Source organism: Dendropsophus ebraccatus, chromosome 4 (assembly GCF_027789765.1).
Source record: "Dendropsophus ebraccatus isolate aDenEbr1 chromosome 4, aDenEbr1.pat, whole genome shotgun sequence".
NCBI classification, from domain to species: Eukaryota; Metazoa; Chordata; class Amphibia; order Anura; family Hylidae; genus Dendropsophus; species Dendropsophus ebraccatus.
In genome coordinates, this window is record NC_091457.1 from 123,531,509 (window position 1) to 123,547,946 (window position 16,438).

Below are 16,438 nucleotides of genomic sequence, written 5' to 3' on the forward strand. Positions count from 1 at the left end.
AGATTGCTAGAATAAAGAGTACAGAACACAAATAAATCCATGGACCACCAAGGCATCCCTCTACTGCTTATTTGGATAGGAGGGAGACATTGTTTCTATCCAGAAAAGTAATCCCTTGTCCTCTCTTATTAGTCTAAGTCTTGTTTTGGCAAGGGGAGCGTAACCCAGCATGTGTTTCCGGGCAGTGACCTGATCTGGATTTAATTGGAATCCAGCGGTGTAACCTATTTCCCTTAAACTGCTGGAAGGATTTGCATGCACATATTCCCCATCTACTCATAGTCCACTTAATATTGTACACAGTATGGATTCACATAGGACTTGTGGTGACACCAGATGGCACAAAGAAAAATATCATATAAATATGGTGGCAAACCGAGCCAGATGCCCCTCTGTCACATCTCTGTATTTTACATTTTGAAGATTTATTATAATGCAGCCATTTAGGAGAGTTCACACTTCCAGGAATGATGCACTAGAATTGTTATTGTTCCTATTTATACTTGTATTCTTTATAAAATAACAATTCTGGAAAATCATTTGTCAGAACGCATTGTGTTTTTTCTCTTCACCTGGAAAACTATGAATAAAATGACAATTGGATGTTACCATTCTTCATGTCTGTACATGGTCTGGACAGTATAAGAGTGTGTAGAGGTGTGCTATTGGCTAGGAAAAAATATCACATTGCCGATTTTATTCATAGTATTAATTTTATTAGTAAGTAAATAATTTCAGAATTGTTTCTTTAAGGGGAATAAGCCTATGAACATATTTTCTATACAGACATTGAACTATAATAATAATATTTATTTATATAGCGCCAACAGATTCCGCAGTGCTATAATAATTAAAGTGTTACTGTCATTTAAATGTCATTATGCAGAAACCAATAGTACAAGCGTTTTTAAGAAACAAATAGGTTTTATTAAGCAAAAGAGTTTCCTTTTGTACTCAAAAAGCTGTTTTGCAGCCTTCACCCCACACACACCTACACATTATGGTCTATGGAAGGGGGAGGGGTTGAGGAGGGTGAGTGAGCATGGAGAGGAGAAAAAGCGGCCTTGCTAACTCAGCCTCTTCGGCCCCTCCAAAGGTTATAATGGACACAGCAAACTCGTCCTCACTTTGCTCCTCTATAATATAGATTCCCGATAATAATGAACATATAAGAAGTAAGGGGGGGGGGCTGCAAAACAGCTTTTTGAGTACAGAAAATGGCATTTTTTTGCCTACTAAAACCTGTTACGAAGTTTCTTATAATCGCTTGTACTATTGATTTCTGCAAAGATATTTTAAATCACAGTTACACTTTAAGTCCAGTTGGGCTATATATATAAATATAAATATATATATACATATATATATATGTGTGTGTGTGTGTGTGTGTGAATGGATAAAAAAACAGCCTACAACTAAGGACATATCCTATAGGGGATTGCTCTTAACATCTGCTGATTATATTTTAACACTGTAATGTCAATTATGGTACATGGGAGTCAATATACTGTATGCTGTATTAAGAAGGTCATTGCCCAATTTGCCAAATCAGTTTGCTCATGTGTTTTGCCCATGTGTTCTCACCCCTCTGGGATTATTTTAAAGAATTGAATGATGAAAAAAGATTAGAAAATATTTGCAGCCTCCGAGCCTAGTCTGACCTAAAGGAGGATAAAGCTTATAATATAGCAATGAAAATTTGTATTTATCTCTTTCTAATCATGGAATTTTAATGGTTACACTACCTCCTTCTTACCCATAGGTGGCCCCTTTTAGGTCATTATCTAACAGTCATTGACACACACTCATTGCCTTATCCCAGTGTGCCTCCAGCCTTTGCATCTCGCAAATTGTGTCTAAATGCTTGACACGCAGCGAATGTGTTACTGTTACCAGTTTCTTTATGTACCTGCTGTTGTCCCCTATGTAATATTGACATTTGCAAACAGAAGAACCGTGCTCACATTTGGCCGTGGGCATAGTGCCAGAGAATGTGTTTATACTTTGGTATCTTAGTTTCAATGAATAGCTGGAGAGTGGCACACTTACAGAGGAATTTGTTTTCCGCAGGAAGATCTGTCTGCATTGTAAGTGCTCACGGGAGGAGCACAGTGCCACCGCGATGCCTTTAGAGATGGAGAAAACCATGAACAAGTTGATGTTTGACTTTCAGAGGAACTCGACGTCTGACGACGACTCGGGCTGTGCTCTGGAGGAGTATGCCTGGATCCCTCCAGGATTGAAACCAGAACAGGTAATTTTTTTTCCTCCTTAATTCTAGCCATCTGCACAATGCAAAACCTCCTGTCTGGAGGTGTTAGCAGTCTGCCCTAAGTAAAGTTGTCAGTAAACAATAGTAATCCCCGTGTTCTCTATTTCACCCTGGAGGGTAGTGGAAACCTTGTAACCCCATATAACCTGACATGTCTAATAACATAATAATTTAATGATTCAACGCAACTGCTGCAGAACTACGAGATCTCAAGGAGAGATGGGTGATAACCCCCTATTATACTAGCATAGCCATATTGATTGTCACCAATCTTTTTTCAGAAACTGATGCAAACATGCAAATAGGATTTTGAATGTACAGACATATTGCAAATATGCTAGTATGAAGGGTTAGGCTTATAAGATACCATACCATTTTTATTATGCAAAAGTGGCATAGAAAATGAAGCAACTTTAAAACCTCTTATTATTTTGTGTATACAGTTCTTATGCAGACCTACATGTCTCCATTGTTACAGACTGCAAACAAACCCTGTGTAGTCTGATTCTGTAGTCATACTCTACTGTTACCTGCTTCTTGCTTCTGGTAGCTGAGCATGTGGTATTGGATTGATGGAAGAGATTTTGACACATAGGTCTGAATAGGAGCTGTAGGCACTAAATAGCAGCAGATGATAAATCGGGGATATTTACAAAGTAAAATAAAAAAAGTGTGGGGTTCCCCCTGCTTTTCCATAACCAGCATCATAACCAGCATAACCAGGCAGCATTCTAGTAATACCAGGATGTGCCTTCCTAACCTAATAATACCAGCCTGAGAACACCCAGGCCCCAAGCCTCAGACTCAAAGCCTGGCAGTACCTGGCTCTTCTGGTTACAATTTATACTGGGGTAATAATAAAAGGATTAGCATTTGCCTGTAAGGCAGAAAATAGATAAATAAACATACAGAACCAATGAGTAAAATATGTTGTTAAAATAATAACCTCCGTCCGATATTCTTCATTATATTACTAAAAAAGGAAAAATAAATCCATCTGTTATTACCTAGTCCCTGAATCCAGCTTAGTACTCTTGAAATGGGAATCTGAATACAAAACGTTAGTAAATGTAGGGAGCTCTTTTGCAATGAGGTGGTGGCCTGCAGGAGAGACCTGGGGTTGCCAATATTGAAATTGGTAGGTCCAGGTCCTGCATGCAGTTCACATCTGCATACATTAGACACAGTTGCTATAGCAGCAGTTAGGAGCATGCAGAAAATTATGCAATTGCACTTTTGTTGTATTTTTAAAATCCGTTTTCTGAAAAGCGCAATGTGGGAACACAGCCTAACACCCACCACTTCCTGGTCCTGGTCCATTCCTGGGTCCAACATCTTCCTCTGCACTGCAACCTGTAGTGGCCATGCCCAGAGGCTGAAGTGCAGCTGAAGATGCCAGGAAAAGGAGAAAGACAAAAGTGGGTAGTGGTAAGGGTTAAGCCTACCCCACACCAATAGATCTGTTCAAAACCTTTAAGATGATAGCGTGGGTGGCATAGGAAGAATATGGCCCCATAAGAAAATATTGTAACCCTCTTGTGTAGGTTTATGGCAACATCATTCCCAACTCTTTCCGAATATGAACAGGAGGCATCAATGCTTATTTGGAAGCCCAACAAAACCCATGTAAACCACACAGCCCCCTTCTCCCAGTACATGCTGTCTTGTTGGTTGTTCCGCTCAACAACTTGTTTACAATCACAGATACACGTTTGTTATGACTTTCTAAAACTTGCCGTGTTTGCATGGTATTTACGGAGTTCAGTGCAATCTGGTATTATTTATATGGCTTAAAGCTTTAATATGAACTATGTTATATCCAACCTACCCTGGCAACCAGCATTTACTCAACACGGTCTGCACACTGGTTGACATGGAAATGGATTCATTAGAAACTTAACCTAGTACTCTGTTATGAGCCTATAGTTGTATATAGTTGTACATGTGCATTTTAAAGTGACTCTGTACCCCCCAAACCGCTTGTACCTTCGGATAGCTGCTTTTAAACCAAGATTTGTCCTGGGGTCCGCTCGGCAGGTGATGCAGTTATTGTCCTAAAAAACAACTTTTAAACTGGCAGCCCTGTGCCCAATGACCGGGGCCTAGATTGTGTATGCGTTAGGCTGGCACAACCTCTCTGTCCCTTTTCCCCGTCCTCCTCATCATAAGGAATGCTCCAGGCAGATTGTCTTCTATTCCTCAGCTGTGTCAGTCAGGCACATGGGCTGGATCGTTAAGGCACCTGTGCAGTGTTCACTAGAAAGGAATAGGAAAGAGGGTGTGGAGGAGGGACGGAGGGGTGGTGCAAAGTTAGGGCACAGCCACGGCTGTTTGACACAGGGCTGCCAGTTTAAAAGTTGTTTTTTAGGACAATAACTGCATCACCAGACCCCAGGACAGATCTTGGATTAAAAGCAGCTATCTGAAGGTACAAGCGGTTTGGGGGGGGACAGATTGTGGGTACAGAGTTGCTTTAATCTTAAGTGCGAGATGGCGAAGCACTAGAGATTTCTCTGGTGGGTGACTTGTTAATGGCTGATTAGTTTAAACAAAGCATTTTTTCTTAAGGCGATTACTGGTCATCATTCATGGGGAAACGCTAATAAGACTTCCATTTTCCTGCAGCAGCACCCCTACAGGAGTTATAAAGTATTGCACAGTTGCTATTGAACTCATTGGGCTGTTAGTGTAGCTGTGCTAGTTCCCCCAGAGTGTGAGACACTCTTTGCAGCTGCATTCTACTGTGGCCTATAGATTGGGGCCCTGAATTGAATAAACTCAGCATTTCCTAATGGGTATATCAAAATGGGTTTGTCAAGTTAGAGTTGTAATAGACTTGAACACAATCTTGAAACTGAAGACAAGGAACTTTAGTAAGTAATATACCATTGTCTTCAGGCTTTGCATTTCAGAATGGATAGATAGATAGATAGATAGATAGATAGATAGATAGATAGATAGATAGATTAACCGCTAATGGGAGAGGACATGTTTAAACTAAGCATTTATGTTAAATATATATTTTTAATAATGTTTAGTGATCATTTTCTATTTTTACTATATTTTAAAATAATCCTTAAATCTTGATTTTTCTTTTTTCTCTTTGAGCATTAAACCTAATAATAATCTGACACTTCCTGTTCTGTAGAGGAAACTTTCTAGTTTATTCCTTATTATCATTGCAGACAGGATTACAATTAAAGGTGACTTAAATATATACGACAACAGATGATGGTTACAGTTCCCAATGATGGCTACAATGGGATCTGCACAGGTCACAGAGCATGCCTAGAAAACTTTTTCAGAAAAGTCAATGAGTCACCATGCCAACGTAGCTGCTGTAAAGCATATCTCTAAATGCTGTTAACAGAAAATAATAGAAGCTCAAACAATATTGCTGTCCCCATAACATTATACAAAAAATTTAGATCAGAAAATAGAAACAGATTTGAAAGACCGATTTCTATATCTGGGTCTAATCGGTAAAAACATCTAAATGATGCAGCCCCTTTAAATAGTAATACAAGAAACAACAGTCTTTTTTCTCCACCTTTTTGGAAGTGCAATGTTTTTCAGGTCATTATTTCCCAGTAGATGTTTCTGCCACTCTCTCTCTCTCTCAGGTTCTGTGTGTAGTGTGAAGACCCGAGATTATTTTTACCTCCATAACAATCCTGCAGTAAACAAAATGTACACCGTCTTGTTTCCCGAGGAGCATTAGACCTGAAAAGTCATCACTTAGAGTTAAGGTTATTATGTAAATGTAAATTACTTATGTCGTCTTCTGAAGTGGGGACCTTTACCATTCCAAGTAAATTGCTTGTTTCTGTAGATTTTATCGTAAGAGGAGCATAAACTGTGACAGATAGATAGAAAATAGCAATTTTCCATTACGTTTAATGTAATTCAATTCACTGAACCTTCACTAGTGTAGAACAAATTCCTATCACTCAGGATGTGCCGTCTTCAACGCAAAATCCGATGCGCCATAACATTAAAACTACTGACAGCTGAATTAAAGAACGTTGAATATGTTATTACAATGGCAAGGGGTGGGAAATATTATGCGGCAAGTGAAGTGTGCAGCAAGCAAACCGTCAGTTCTTTAATTTGAAGTTTAAAAAAATAAATAGAAGGGGATAGCACTGAGCGACTTTGACAAATTGTGAAAGCTGGATGACTGGATAAGAGTATTACCAAAACACCGGGACTTGTGGGATGTTCCCATTAGAAAGTGGTTAGTGATGAAAATGATCCCAGTAAGGGTGGCCAATGAACCTGCAACAGGTTTACCATACGATGTATCCCCGCTCCATAATAGTACAACTTCATGTGAGTGCAAAATATATGAAAAATCCACTCACTTTTGTGGTCTTCACCTCGACTTCTCTAAAGCTGTTATAAGCCAAGTAGATGGTAATTGGCGGTATCCTGTGGCAGCACACACTAGTGTGAATATAGCGGCACCTGACCAGGAGTTGTATTATAGAACCTGCAACAGGGTCATACATGCTTAAGAGTCACTGGTGTGCATGGGAAGGGATGACTAGCCCATTCAGTACAATACTATGGAAGGGCTGAAATGCTGGCTGTGATACATATTAGAACACACAGGCCATGTGGAGCTTAGTAGCCACAAACAAATTATGTAAGGGTTGGTACCAAGATGCAGTGTAATACTCTCGGAATGAACTAAGAAATCTTAGTTTCTCATTTGATCTTACTTTGAGAAATAGGTCAATTACAGCGCTCAGTTATCTTTGGAAGTCCCAGAGAGAGGAAATATAGTGGAGGCTCAGTATATGCAATGCTGCTGCATTCACCTGGGGGACAAAGGACCTCTATTCCCATCATCAGCCGTGGTCCCAGTAGTCAGACCCCCACCAATCAGCTGCTTATTACCTGTCCTGTGAATAAGTGATAATGTCAGGCATGTTTAAGTTGCAAAAAGGGAACCTACTTAATATATGTGTGTTTTCACAGAATCAGGAAAAGACATCTATGAGCCATGACAAAGGGACTTGATCTCACCATAGAGTTTATCACCAATTCAATTTGATTATACACCTTTGACTTTGATATGAATTCTTATTTAAACTGATTGATGGTCTTTTCTTAAAGGGAACCTGCCATCACATTCATAGTGCCTGAACCACAACTTATCGGGGTGGTCACCAGCGGCCTTTCCCTGCCCCACCGGCAGGGATAGATCTGTCTTTGTATGGCTATAGGGAAAGATTGATCAGTCAGCCTTGTGGGGCAGGTAGAAGCCTCCGGAGACCGCCCTGGTGACTTGTGGTTCAGGCAGCATGAAAGTAATGGCAGGTTCCCATTAACCTTGGCCACCAATATGATTGGCTTGTGGCTGACCTCTGGGATCCGTAGGGTCAGTAGACCATTTGTTTTTTATGTGCTCTGGAAAACCGCAACTTTTCAGCGTACAGTATATGCATACGTGTAGCTGTGGCTAGTACTGCTCTGGTCATTCAGGCCTTTTTAGGGGTCCCAGGGTAGGACCCCCCATTGATCACATGTTCAAAGCCTATTGTAAGGATCCTGCAAATCCTTTAGCTTCTGTAGATCACATATTTTTATATATACGTTGGGTATACATATTTTCAGTTTTCAGTAATTTTTATTTTTTTACTCCATTAAAAAACATGTGGCCAACTGCTGTTTATCTGCAAAATCTTGTGTCTATAATCAGTTTCAATACTATATTGATTTGAGGTAAAACCACACAAAATCCTGATTTTTGGCCCATTGACTGGTTTCACCCTTGGTGCCTGCAAATCATAGTTGTAACACAAAAAACAGGATATGGAATAAAACATAAGATTAGGTCCGTTATCCTTGTGCCACATTGGGATAGTGTTAATATCAAACAGCAGGAGTGTCCGCACCTCTGTGCTAGCATGCCCCATAGTGATCTATGTTTGGGCATAATTACCATTTACAGTATACTTTCCGTGTGTTTTAACACGGTGTATTGCCTTCTATTTCTGCATTAAAGAAGGAGAGCAGATGTTGCTGGGGAGTGAGGTGAGTCATCTGCGATGAAGCTCTGGGACCCTTATTGCACCTTAGGTTATCTGAGCATCATCTGGACATTGCCTTTTACTGCCTCAACCTATTGCTTTTGTGTTTTATGTCTTTGCCCATTAAACAGATACATTAGAAAGTTATGACGACTTTACAAAGCTACTTTTTAATACATTTCAATTTGCAAATCCGCAAAGTAATTGCTATGGTGTACATTCATTTATGTCAGAGGCACATCACGGCTCTCTATTTTAGTCAGTGACAGCTGGTGAGCAAACTGTTCATTTTTTTCCTCCCATTTTAAATAGATGTTACATTTCAATATTAATATGTTTAAATGTGTTTTGGATTATATAAAATGCTGGGGGGGAAAAATCCTCGGCATTCAGCAACCGTTTCCGTTCTTCTGCCTATCACAGATTAGTCAGCGTGTGCTTTAAAAATTACTGTGTAAGTAAAGGGTTAAAAGGCGCCATTAGCAGGCACTGCTTATTAAAGCAGTCACTGCCCTTTAAGGTTCTGTTCACATTTGCCTCTTAGTTTCCATTTATAACTGGCCCCCGACCGACCCTATTGACATACAGGTTGCACAAGCTGTCCGTCAGCCATTTTTCCTGTCAGATGTGGCCGAATCTGTGACAGAGGAAAGGGCTGTGGGGTTTCTGGCGCCTTTGTTGTCACACATAGTGTAGGCTGAATTGGAACTAGAATACAAATTATAACTCAATGGGTTTCATCGGGATTTATTGGGATCTATTTGAAAATAGTTTAGTCGTATATATTTAACATTTATCATGACTTATTCTTTTCTCCTCCGGCATTGCCAGATGGGAAAAGTCAGGAGGCCTCTGTACACCACCAGAGTCATTCTGCTCACTTAAGTGTATAGGAACCTTACTATAAATAAGTTTTTGGGATATTAATTATATGCATAGTTAGGCCGGATTTACATACATCAGGTAGTCCTGCATTCTTCTTTTACCAGAAAATGATGACAACTCAGGCCACAAAAAGGCATCAGTTGTCATCAGGCGTTCTATTTTTTTTTTTTCATTAGCTATCCTTTGTTGAAAACGCCAGGCACAAGGAAACAAGAATCAAATGAATGGGATTAGTTCAAAGATCCATTTCCCTCTGTCGCTTTGCTACTATGTTGGAGTGAAACTGAGCCGACTGCCATATGAGTGTAAAATCAGCCTTACAGACAGTAAACAACCATGGGTGCAGTCTGATCCGGCAATCATGTTTTAAGTCTCCTTATAGGGTACCTATCATTTGGAGCGGGCAGTAAGATGCGCCACAAAAATGGTGCCTCCAGCTCGGCCTTTGACTGCAATTTAAGTGTATGCAGTCAGTAGCCGAGCCGGAAGAACTCCAAATGACGGGGCTACAGATAATAAGTGCCAGTCTTGATGATCGACCTTCACAAGGCTTGATCAGTTGTATAGCCAGGTCACATGAACTATCCCTGGATCTCCCTGCTTATTAAGTTTATTGTTGTTGGCTGCTTATGACCTGTTTATGTAGGGTGATGTGCGGACAATAATGATAAATTAGACAGGTGCACAAAAGATGTGATCTGCCATCATACATGTTCATTCACCAGGTGATCACTGGTCCTCTTACCCTTGTTGATTACTAGAAACAAGTGTTCCTGTAAATGTTCGTTCAGCCGATAATGGACCAGTGTTATGGTGCGTTTACACGTAACGATTATCGTGCAGGTTTGCACGATAACGATCGAATTTGAACGATAATCGTACGTGTAAACGCAGCGAACGATCAAACGACGAATGAGAAATTGTTCATTTTGATCTTTCAACATGTTCTCAAATCGTCGTTCGTTGTTCACAAAAAATTAGCAGATTGTTCCGTGTAAACAGTCGTTCGCTGCTTTAACCAATGTGTGAGAGAGGCTTAAGCGATCGCAAAACGATTTTCCGTACGATATAATGTACCGTCTAAATGCTGATCGTTATGAAAAAAAAATCGTTACTCCGACATCGTTAATCGTACGATCGGGCCAATTATCATTTCGTGTAAACGCACCTTTAAAGGGCCTTGACTCTACTTCCTCTGACACCACTAACCTACAGCCTGTAGGAAAAGGGCAGATAGAGCGGAGTAACACAATTGGCAAATCAGACAACACATAAGGGATTTGCTTTAACCTGTATCCATAGTGAAGCATTAGTCTATGAAAGAGCTAAATTGCCATTAGCAAAATTGCTTAATTTTTCTTTTTGATTTAGTGGAACAGTACAAATGATTGCAAAATACACGTGCCATTCATGAAATAAATATATAAACAATTCTAAATAGAAAGCCTGGCTTTCTGCCCAGAGGGCATTTAAAAATTCAGGATAGCGCAGCTATAATTACTGGAAATATTGGCATATGATCAGTTTTTTAGGCATGCTTTTGGACACATGAGGCCCTGATTTATATGTATGTGGCTGCCTACTATGGTGGGACATAATGAGACAGGTCCTTTAGAACCATGGGCTGCCTTCAGGGGTTTATGCCTCTATGAAAGCACATCAAGAATTGCTTTCTACAAATCATCTTTCTTCTTGCATTTGAGTACTTGAAATGAAAAAAAAAATAAAACAAAAATAACCTGAGGCTTGAAGCCATGTGAAGAGTATTTGACTACATCTGTATGTTTTATTGATAGAAAGAGTTTTCATGATTTTGTACTGTTAATTCTGCTCTCTGAGCATTTATATTAACTCTTTTCAGTAAATTCATTCTTCAGCGTAGCATACAGAAGGTAATGTGGCCACTTACTTCTGCTTACCATCCCTCCTCCGCACCCACCTGAAAGCTGTGTGTCGCCAGCCCTCTGCTGTGTTAATGGAAATAACATTGCTTAACACTTTAGCCTTAGAATGGAATTGGTAAAATGATTCCTTGTTACTTGGAAAATCTTTTTCTCTAGGAAAGCTGATAGGATATGAAGACATGGCACTTATCAGCTTATCTGCAAGTCTGTTAGGGAAGTCCGAGTCAGTAAAGGAAGCCACCTGCTCACAACCCTTATCGACAGCTGGAGTAATAAGCAGCTATAGGCAGGGTCTTGCTATTACACAGACATGCCATCGATTTACTTGAGCCCTATGTAATGCCTAATTTTTACCTGTACAGGCCCTGCAGGGATATTGAACACTTCCTTCCAGATTTCCCCAGTGGGAAATAGCTTATCAAGGGCCCACCTAACAAAATAAGATCTACCAAAGTAGACTACCTTTTAAAAATTGAAAGATTTTAGGAATATTTTCATTTTTACAAATAATTTCCAGAGAGAAAATATATTTTTTTGTTATATTTACTAACTTTATACTTTTGAGTTATATATAGTATTGCACGTTGAGTGGAAGCAGTAGGAGGCGACTCTGCTGCCACCAACGTTTGTGTTGGGAACTGCAGGGCTGGCACTGGCACAGTGCCACCTTTGCGAGCAGGGACAACTAGTGGCCTTAGTATGAACAGCTCACTCTGCAGAGGCTTCCACACACATAGCACTACTGACAACCGGTCTCCTTAGTGTATTGATACATAAGCATAAACAATACCGGGGGGTCCTGTATCAGTAGCGCTGTGTTGAGGCAGAGTAGAGTTGTGGGGTCAAGCATTGCAGTTTCTAACATGAATGTTGGTGGCAGCAGGGAGCCAGTGTCACCGCTTACTGCCGCAACTCAATGTACTGTATAATATTAAATAAATTAAAATTTTAAAATGATAAACTAAAAAAAGATATTGATATATATATATATAGCAAAACTCCCTGTTTCTGCAGCATGCTTGTCCTGGGCAGTGCAAACTCCTTCCCATTTCTGTCCTGTTCACACAACCGTTAAATCTGTCCCCATTTGCGGACATATGTGGACCTATTTATTTCTATGGCACCATTCACACATTCGAACATGTTATGGACCTTGAATGAAGGGGTCAGTGACCTCTGACAGGCTGCGGGTGCACATCCGTGGTGCTGCCCGAAGCTGCAGGTCCCGGGCTACCAGCAGGACAACACATATGTGGACGTGGCCTCATGCTTCCTGGCCTGCTTCCTTTTCATGGCACCCTTAAAGGTCTACATGTGAAAACATCTAAAAATCGCTCAGCTGTTTCCCTTTACTCTTCAGTGGAGAGCAATGCACATGTGTTGGTGCAGTAACTTCTCCAAGTTGTCACCTCTTCTAAGTGACTATTTCTGCTTGCAAAGCAAGGATTAGGGGACCCCTGTTCTCAATATACGTGGCGCTCCATCAAATATTTGGGTAAAGATATAATCGTTTATAGTTGTAAAAGCTATATATCTATCAAGGGTTAACAGACTAGCAGGACTGAGAGCTGGCACAGCAGGCTCTGGGAACAGATTGGGCACAGAGAGGGAATTCCTGAGATGTGACATACTGTAGCTGCACCTCTGCACTTTGGATTAGTTTAGTTGCAAGATCTTATTATTACATTTTCACATGGTGGTGTAGAGAACACATATCAGGGAGGGGCTCTTGGCCTTCAGTCCTACAACTTTTTTCCCCCCTCCGTGAGTGGTAGTGGTGGGGGGTCTTTAGTGGGAGTGGATGTTTTTTGTGGGAGTGGACTTGCAAAAGCGGATGGTTGACTTTAGTGATCCTGTGCGCAGTATAAGGGATATGATCACTGGGGCACTGCCACCGAGCACTAAGCTTTTATTTACCCTCCCTCTATCTGCCCCTGGCTATTTTTCGTCAGTCCCGGAAAAACTTGGCCGTCACCAAGTGCATTGCAGTACAGTTTAAAAGATGGGAGGGGAGATTTATCAAACATGGTGTAAAGTGAAACCGGCTCAGTTGCCCCTAGCAACCAATCAGATTCCACCTTTCATTCCTCACAGACTCTTTGGAAAATGAAAGGTGGAAACCTATAGTCTTTTCCTGACCTACCTGTCCATGAATAAATGAGTAGTGCCTGTACCAGGAAGCATAGAATTGTTTCACGCTCTATATGAGGTGCATTATGGACATCTGTAAAGCCTGACGTTAATGATGCCCTGTTTGATTGATGAGCTAGGTTGACTTTTCAGGCCTATAAAATATCTACCTCTTCCGTATGCGACGAATGCACGCACTTTAAAACGTACGAACGCCCAGCAGAAAAACAAGCTTTTGAACAGATTTCATCTGCTAATCATTTTAGCAAATTGTTGAAGAAAACTCTGAGGGATTTGCAGTGTGGGTGGAGATGCAGACAACATATTTATTGCCAAGACGAAGCAGTAACAGCTGTTGTACAGGCAGGTGCTGACATCTTCTTTACATTTACACAATTCTAAAGCAGCGATGACTATATTAATTTGTGTATTTGCAGAATATTGGAAGGTTTATTTAATAACTTGGCAACTGCTTAAGATGATCCCTGGCATCTTCATAGAGTGAAGGTCCTATGGTCGGGAGCCTTCTCCTTTAGGCAAACATTACACATAGTATTACATTTGTATTGGTCTAATTGGAGGCCTAGAGCCTGGAAAGGCACTAATGGAAGATTCAGATGACATGATATGTTTTGATATCTCTATTGTTATGGAGACCTTGTATGGTCCCAAGTGCAATGATTTCATAGGCATATAAAAGAGAATGATCATAGGGTTCATTCTTGCCTATGATTCGAATTCTGGTTGTGCATCCCCAACCATGAGGACAGTCATGGGACACATAATCTTCCAGTAGTTCAGCCTCAGGCTTTGAGCCTTTAAATGACCATACCTATACTCAGCTGCTATGATCCCCATTGCCCAGTCTTGGCTGCTCACCGCTAACTGGTGACATCTTTACACAAGCATGGGGCCTCTGCCAGTCACTGTCCTCACTGGTGTCCCACCTCAGCAAGTAGTTAAATAGCGGAAACTAGACATTGTAAGACTGGCAGCAGTGGTGGCTGTACAGTCTCGCCATATTTATAACCCTGGATAACCCCTAATGTAGCAAAAAATGCCTTTTATCAGTAGCGTAGCTAGAATTCATGGGGCTCCATAACAAAAAAAATTTACAGGGACCCATAAATCCCATATGGGCCCCCACATATACTCACCTGGCCCAGCACAGTCCCCCGGCACTCCTTCATTCTCCTAGCTCCCCAACGTGCAAGTGCTGTCATTCGTGTGCCAGAGAGCTGGCATTGGGGGCCTTTGCCGAACCAAATGAGTCAGTTTATGAGGGGGCTCTTGTGGTTGGAAGTGCAATTCTGCCTCCGCCCACAAGTACTACTGGCTGAACAGGAAGCCAATGGCTTCTTGCTCTGTCAATCGGAGCGCTCCCTCATTTATCTGTTAATGTTTATCGCAAGCGCTCACAGTTAAAGGGCCAGGGGCTCATGGGTTCCATAGCAGTGGCGTGGTCTTCACTTATGGTAGCTATGCAGCTTGCTTTTATACATTTTCTTCTATTTTGTCTCCTTTTAATAAAAATAAAACACCTTTAAGTACACATCTTGGCTTTAATATGCAAAGGGTAATAATAGTCGGATTACATTCTTAACACTTGCTACTTAAACTTTTAGTTTTTCTTATATCCTATGCCTGAAGCTCTCTGCCCTGGGCTCACACATCCGGACATTTTAGATGTTTTACCACCATTATTTTGTGATAGGCTTACTGAAAAACACTCTGGCTCCTTCCAGTGATCTATTTTTCATGTGTCCTGATGGAATGTAGCCTGATTCTGTGCAAGACGCTTTGTCTGTTGTAATAACTGTGGCCAAGCAGATTTATACCGTGGAAAAACAAAATTATTTGGGTTTTTGTCTTTTACATTTAGTTTATTTTTGAGCTTTAAAACCTTAAGAATTTTGCACTGTTAGGGTCTGTTCACACGTACAGACTCTGCGTATTTATCACTGCTAGTTTCTCGCACATAAATCCACAGTGATACTGATTGCTATCGTCTATGTATGTGTATTCTCGCTGCGTATTTGGTGCAATTTTTACATGCACGTTTTGATTTTCACATGATTTTCACAGGCAAGTTCAACACCACAAAAAACGCAGCTACTTTCATGCGAGTTTGATGCGAGTTCTGTGCGAGTTTTACGCAGTGAGTCTGTACGTGTGAACAGACCCTAAACTGGTTTTACTCTTGGATATATGAACAGAAAATTTCATGTCCGGGTCCTTCGAATGCTTATCACCTGTCTTTGTGTTTCCAGGTTCACCAATATTATAGCTGCTTACCCGATGATAAAGTCCCTTATGTAAACAGCCCCGGTGAGAAATCGAGGATCAAACAACTGCTACACCAACTGCCTCCCCATGACAATGAAGTAAGTAACAATAAATCCAAAAAGTCTTCAATTTTTTTCCCCATTATTGTAGCAGCACTAAGGCATCTTCCATCCTAATATGATGTAATGGCCATTAATAAGGCTAGCCAGTGGTCCATGGCATCTGTTGCCAAATACAAAATGGTCTATGACCTGCTTGTAGGAAGAGCTAAAGATGAGCCTATGGCTGTATCCATGTTTTCCAGGCCGGCATTGGGCTGTGTTCACCACCTCCTGGTATCGGGACTGAAATGGTGATCATTCAGGTTTGTGTGAATGAAAACTTTTGGCAGGTTCGCTCATCTAACACCTAATAGTGGAAATGTTATTTGGTCTGTATGATCTTTATGTGGGAAAAAAGCAATCCTTCAATTCTCTATGAAATAGAGGATGGAGGATTGCATCACCATCCATCTGTAGAGGTTGATCTTTTTAGAAATCTTTATTTTCCATGAGATAATTAGCTAATCACAGGATCTCATGCTGCGCAGACTCCTTGTGATCGACCCTGTAACCTGTGGGGGAACTTGGCAGTAAGTGTTCAAATCCCCTACAGTGCCACCACAGAACAAATGAAGAATTATGCTGTGCCTACTGAGAACAGTTGGCTGCCCATGTTGACATTCTCCAGAACATGACACACTTTTAGATTAGGCTAATAGATTAGGGGCCTAATGATGCATGGAACACATTATGGGGCTCAAGTATCTGAATAATGGCCTTCTTTCCCATAGTAACCAAGTAGACCACATTTCATTTTTAAGTGCAGTTTAGAAATGGAAACTCAACTCCTACCGACTGCCATGGACAACAAGGACACTTTTG

General features: G+C 40.8%; 1 protein-coding gene across 7 annotated transcripts in view; it reads left to right on the plus strand.

The window, feature by feature from the left end:
• The window catches only part of PRICKLE2 (prickle planar cell polarity protein 2), a 215,061-nt gene that overhangs the window by 165,636 nt on the left and 32,987 nt on the right, over positions 1-16,438 (plus strand). For all 7 annotated transcript variants that reach the window (XM_069966928.1, XM_069966926.1, XM_069966929.1 and 4 more), the window contains 2 exons: positions 2,071-2,254; positions 15,500-15,613. In XM_069966928.1, the coding sequence (XP_069823029.1) occupies positions 2,123-2,254; positions 15,500-15,613 (246 nt within the window). In that variant the 5' untranslated portion in view covers positions 2,071-2,122. The remainder of the gene's footprint in view (positions 1-2,070; positions 2,255-15,499; positions 15,614-16,438) is intronic.